This window comes from Marmota marmota, unplaced genomic scaffold (assembly GCF_001458135.2).
Source record: "Marmota marmota marmota unplaced genomic scaffold, marMar, whole genome shotgun sequence".
In the NCBI taxonomy this organism is placed as follows: domain Eukaryota; kingdom Metazoa; phylum Chordata; class Mammalia; order Rodentia; family Sciuridae; genus Marmota; species Marmota marmota.
Window position 1 is genome coordinate 1549203 of NW_026000255.1, and position 5973 is coordinate 1555175.

General features: G+C 42.7%; 1 protein-coding gene across 1 annotated transcript; it reads left to right on the top strand.

Annotated features, from left to right (window-relative positions):
- Positions 1-3628: 3628 nt before the first annotated feature.
- Mageh1 (MAGE family member H1) lies at positions 3629-5108 on the top strand. Its single transcript, XM_015506610.2, has one exon. The coding sequence runs from the start codon at positions 3909-3911 to the stop codon at positions 4566-4568; it is 660 nt and encodes a 219-aa protein (XP_015362096.1). The 5' UTR covers positions 3629-3908; the 3' UTR covers positions 4569-5108.
- The last annotated feature ends 865 nt before the right edge of the window (positions 5109-5973 follow it).

The following is a 5973-nucleotide window of genomic DNA, read 5'->3' on the forward strand; positions in this document are numbered from 1 at the left end:
TTGTTACTGCTAATACTATTTAACTCTGAAATAGATACTATGGGAAAAGAGGTTATATGAAGTCAATGAGAATATTAAAAAATGATAATATAAAAAAGTCAAGGTTCCAGGTGCAGTGGCACACACCTGTAATCCCATTGGATTGGGAGGCTGAGGCAGGAGGTTTGCGAGTTCAAAGCCAACATCAGCAAAAGGGAGGTGCTAAGCAACTCAGTGAGACCCTGTCTCTAAATAAAATACAAAAGAGGGCTGGGGATGTGGCTCAGTGGTCGAGTGCCCCTGAGTTCAACCCCTAGTACCCTCCCCCACAAAAAGCCAAGGAATTTGGATGTTGAAAATGAATCCTGAGTATAGTGCTAAATTTTTTATATAACTGGAAACACTTTAGGGAAACACCTACTCAACAGCTCAGAGTTATTAGTAATGAACATATACAGCAAACACAATGCTGTTCTTAGCACTTAACATGTATTAACATGTATGTTCAAATATGGAGTTGATCCTAAGCAATCTCCCTTCAAAGTCCATGCCTTTAAGCATCAGGCACTATTGCCTCTCTCTAGATCAATAGGACACACTGTGGAAATCCTTTTTTATGACTAAGGCTAGATGGATTATGTGGCATAATTTTAGAAATAAAGCAAGGAGAGCAAGAGGCTCAGGAAGATGGTGTAGTGAGCAAAGGGTCTGGTACTGGGATACAGATATTCTGCATAAAAATTCAGTGTTCCCCTTCAGGAAGCCATCACATCTTTGATGACTGAAGGTCTGCCACAACTTGCATAAGCCATTACCCTTTAATCTTCATAACACCACTATGATCTATCCATTTGTGAGGGGGAAATTTGGGCTTAGAATGAGTAAGTAATATTCTGGACTTGACACCGCTTAAAAAGTGTAGAAATCCTGAACATGGAAATCCTGGTCAGCTTTTCCTACATCTGTCCCTTTTCTCTTCTCTTTCCATTATGCTCCTATCTTACGGGAACACAAACACTCTCTTCCCTGTTAAACCTCGTTGAACCACCCAATATACACTGAATTGGATGGAGCAGCTTTGATGTATGATTACAGAAGCCAGAGTTCATGAAACTGATGATACGGGTTTAAATACTGACATCATAAGAGCTATGTTCCTGGACAAACTAGTTAAGCCCTCTCTACTTCCTGTGCTACTTCCTCAAAACAGATAACAGATCCCCAGTGTCTCAATATATGACTTTATGATTTTCTCCTGCTAATACCATGCCTGGTGATATTTTTACTATTAAATACACTGTGTTTATTGAATAATAACCTCTTTGGCCTTGTCTTACATAAATGTGACTATTAAGCTTTGGGAAACACTGCAAGTAGCCCACAATGACCTCTGTTCCTAATGACATCTTTGGAGAAACTGATTTTAGAGCTGAGGCCCTAGGCTAGACATTACATAAGGATACCCATCCAGGATGGAAAAAAAGAGCTGTTTTGTCCTTGTTTTGTATTGGAGCAAAGGTTCACTCAGGTGAAGGCCATGACAGGGAAATGGCACCCTCTGCTTAATCAGCTGGTTTGTGGGCAGGAGTGAAGCAACAGATATGCACTACCTCAAATATGTATATGGCTAGATTTATCAAACAGGAAGTCTCAATAGACATTGCCTACAAATAAATTTTCAGTAAGAAAGTGAATTTTTGGAAGAGAATAAGTTTACCTTATTACATTCCCAGGCTATCAAATTAGAATAGGTAAACAATTTAAAAAATATTCCCAATTTTGCAGTATACTAGGAATAAAGAATTTCAAATACAACAAGGAATGAATTAATAAATGAATGAATGAATCAATCAATCTTGAACTCAGGTGAACCTGCTGTAATCCAGAACCTCTGGTGTGTGCTGTAAGACTTCTAGAGAAACTTATAAGTCAGGCAAACAAGGCTAGAGAGATCAGCCTTTTCTGTTTCTACAGAGAAAAATCAAAGGAATGGATATTAGGTGAACTTATCAAGGTTAAAGTACATGTAAGTGACTTAGAATGGGTCAAAACTCATGTTCCTAGGTTTGAATTCAATGCCTGTTTCTCCAACGGAAGCACCCACTTTCTACACAAGTGCAGATGTCTGGACCTCGCTGGGTACAATTTGGCTGCCAATTCTGCTTTCCCAGTGATACACATTGCCTATCATATAGAATTCATTCACCAGATGCAGCCATATTCTATATCACAAACTCCAATAAAGGCCAAGAAATATCAAAGACTATAGGCTAGACAGGGCCTTTCCCCAAGTGGGACTACAAACTGAGCCTCTGTTGAGCAAGCATTTAATCTCTTCCAGCCAAACAGGAAAAAACATTCACTTGCCTTTTTTAAGAGTTAAGAACACATGTAAGAACTTTAACATCATGTATTCTTTCAACATGAATTTATTAAATGCCACACTCTCAACACTGCTTCAACACCTTGAGAGGCCTGCTCTGTCTGTGCCTGCTATGTGAAAAAGGCTTTTCATTCATACAATCCTATGAAGCCAGTACTTCACCTCCATTTTTCAGGTGAGAAAACAGCCTCGAGAAGTAAAGTGACTTGAGCAAGCTAATACCTGCAATGACATGAGAAAAAAAAAATACAAAATGCCAGCTCTAGGGCCTGCCTCAGGGCAGTAAAAACTGGCTCAATGCCCTTTTAGACCAACCAAGATAAGCTTCAGGGAGAAAGATGCCTCTGAGCAGGCAGATGGAATTCAGATAGTTGGAGAAGAGAGAGAAGGTGATTTAGGCAGAGAAAACAAGTGAGCAAAGTTCAGAGTATGCTCTGAAAGAAGCAAAATAAATGAGGTACTCAGGGAGACTGGAGCCTGGAAACCTTGGAGCCAACCTGCACTCCCCTGCCCCCACCCCATTCCCCATTTCCATATAGTCTCCTAAGCCTTTCAGTGGTCACCCTCAAAATGCCTGTCTCCATCCCCATAGCAACAGCCTCAAGGCTCACTTTCATGCCTCTTGCATCTTATTTTAATTGCTTCCTATGTGGTCTGCCAGGAGATAGGCTGCCCCTCCTTGAGGCTGCACAAATGGAGGTCTGATCCTCTTACTGCCCTGCTTAGTAACCCCTGAGAACGTAGAACATTGTAAAGGCTCTGCACCTTTTTCACACTACTGGCTTTGCACTCCTATGTCCTCTCATCGCCCAGCACTTTAGCCATAACATTATTATCCAGGTCCTAGATGAGCCTAAGAATTAATTAGATACGTATAGTATAAATGCTTTCTGAAAACAGGGAGAGTGAGTGAATGCGCTGCATACGCCAAGAGAAAAAAAAAAAAAAGAGGGCTGGGGTCAAATGATTCCTTCCAAGAATACAACTCCTTCCCCCCCAGACTTCCCCCCTCGCCAGCTGGCCTTTGGTGCGGTGTGAATGGGATAGAGACCCACTCTTTCCCCAAAACCAACGAATCAATCTTGGAATGTCTGTAGTGGACTGAAGAATACAGAATGGTTTGGGTATTCTTTTCCTCCGTACATACCCCAAACCCCACCAATCCCTAGCCGTCATTTCTACCCTTGTCCCACCCCTGCCGTACCAAGCTCCTTTTCCTATCTGCTAGCGGAAGTCCCTGTGGAGGACTGGCCCACTTCCTCTTTGGTGTTCGGCGAGTGCGTGGCAGGGGGGGTGGAGTCAATTCTGCTGAGCTTTCTCGCGCGCTTGCAGCTGCGGCAAGTACCGGCAGCGACTGCTAGTGCAAGTCAGCTTGCGTGGGAACGAGCTTTGTGGCTGAAAACGTCTGGTTTGTTGTTACAAAGACTCTATTGACGTTTGTAGCTTCCGCCGCGGCTGCGTCTTAGGATAGAGATAATTGCTTTCTACAGAGGCTACGGGCATCCTTCCCTAAGACTGTGTAGGCTTTAAGCACCTTGCAAGAGACATGCCTCGGGGAAGGAAGAGTCGGCGCCGCCGTAATGCAAGGGCCGCAGAAGAGAACCGCAACAATCGCAAGATCCAGGCCTCAGAGGCCTCTGAGACCCCAATGGCTGCTTCTGTGGTCCCGAGCACCCCAGAAGACGACCTCAGCGGCCCGGAGGAAGACCCAAGCACTCCAGAGGAAGCCTCCACCACTCCCGAGGAAGCCTCTAGCAGTGCCCTAGCGCAAAAGCCTTCGGTAGCCCGGAGCAATTTTCAGGGCACTAAGAAAAGTCTCCTGATGTCCATATTAGCCCTCATCTTCATCATGGGCAACAGCGCAAAAGAGGCTCTGGTGTGGAAAGTGCTGGGGAAGTTAGGAATGCAGCCTGGGCGGCAGCATAGCATCTTTGGAGATCCGAAGAAGGTCGTTACAGAAGAGTTTGTGCGCAGAGGGTACCTGATTTATAAGCCAGTACCCCGCAGCAGTCCGGTGGAGTATGAGTTCTTCTGGGGCCCTCGAGCACACGTGGAGTCCAGCAAGCTGAAAGTCATGCATTTTGTGGCAAGGGTTCGTAACCGATGCTCCAAGGACTGGCCATGTAATTATGATTGGGATTCGGACGACGATGCAGAGGTTGAGGCTATACTTAATTCAGGTGCTAGAGGTTACTCTGCCCCCTAGGAAAATCTGAGGTAGACCCTAGGGAATGGAAAAGAGAGTTCAAGATACCCCAGGAGTAAGTGGCCTGGGTCCGGAGTTGAAATGACGTGAATGGGGGAGGGCACTGTATTTGGTATTTGTGATCAGTGCTAATTGTTTAACTGCGAAATAGAGTGTTTGCTTTGGATATTGTAAACTTGTATTCATTTTATAATACTGTTAATTAATCATCACAATATGTTTAAATATATAATTGAACAGTTTTTTTTCTGGTTTTTTTTTTCCTGTCGATAAGATTTAGTATAACAGTCTTGCTAACGTTAATGAAATGAAGTCGTTCCATCATATTCTGTGATGTGGTACAGAATTTATATCATTGAAATGGGCTATTCTTTGAAAGTTTGAAATAACCAGTAAAATGGGAGGAGGTGAGGAAATTGTTCATATCTGACCATTCTGAAACGCTTTGTGTCTGTTGTCTTGTAAAGAAAACTGACATTTTCCCTGATTTTGCTTAGTTACTGCAGAATATAGAGAAAAATAAAAGCGTAATAACTAGCACACCTTGTTCATTTATTGACCACCTGTTATGTGAGGAACAAGTATAGGCCCTGGGAATACTCTGTAATATGCAGGCCCCATTACAACGAATGTTCTAGATTGTGTGGGAGAGAGAAATATGTAAACTAGCAGTTCCATCAGTGCTGTGCTAGAGAAAAAGCAATGGATACTAGGAAATGTGGAAAACATTATGTGACCAATTTGGGGGGGGTGGAACAGAGAAGAGGATATCTCAACATGCTTAAAAAATTAAGAGATTCCAAAAGAAGATAGGAGAGGATTGAAAGAGACATCAGAATATACTATGAAATTATCTTGTATTGGCTATTCTTAATTCAGTGTCCGGGAGGGGCACTGTCAAAGAGAAAGGGACATGCTGTGCTGTGGAAATAGAAAATACACTTAAATTATTAGAGGAGGGGAAAGAGTGGAGGAGTGGTGGCAGGGGAGAAAAGGACAACCATGGGATACTACTGAAATAAAAATGAAGGGACTATAAGAAAATTCTTGATTAGATGGCAATCTGATCTCTGAAAATAGTACTAGAGAGGAGGAGGAAGTAATTATAGAGAAACTGAAGCAGCAGGGACACTGGAAGAATGACAAGGTATACACTGAACTGTTAAGGGTCTATCAAAGGGAAAGCAGAGAACAAGAAATGAGGCAAAGGAAGAGGGAGCAAGAACCAGAGCCTCAAAGGTGGCTGTTATGGCTGAATTTAAACTAATGATAATAAAGTGACTAACAAAAAGGATGAACCTGGAATAATGTGGAGAAAAGCTCTAAAACAGCAGAGTTACTCGGATTTTAGAGGAAAACCTGTAGCATCTCTTAAAGGTAAACTTAAATTTCTCTCAGGTACTAC

Coding starts and splice junctions, on each gene's coding strand:
- Mageh1 (XM_015506610.2), top strand. CDS start 3,909: ATGCCTCGGGGAAGGAAGAGTCGGCGCCGCCGTAATGCAAGGGCCGCA.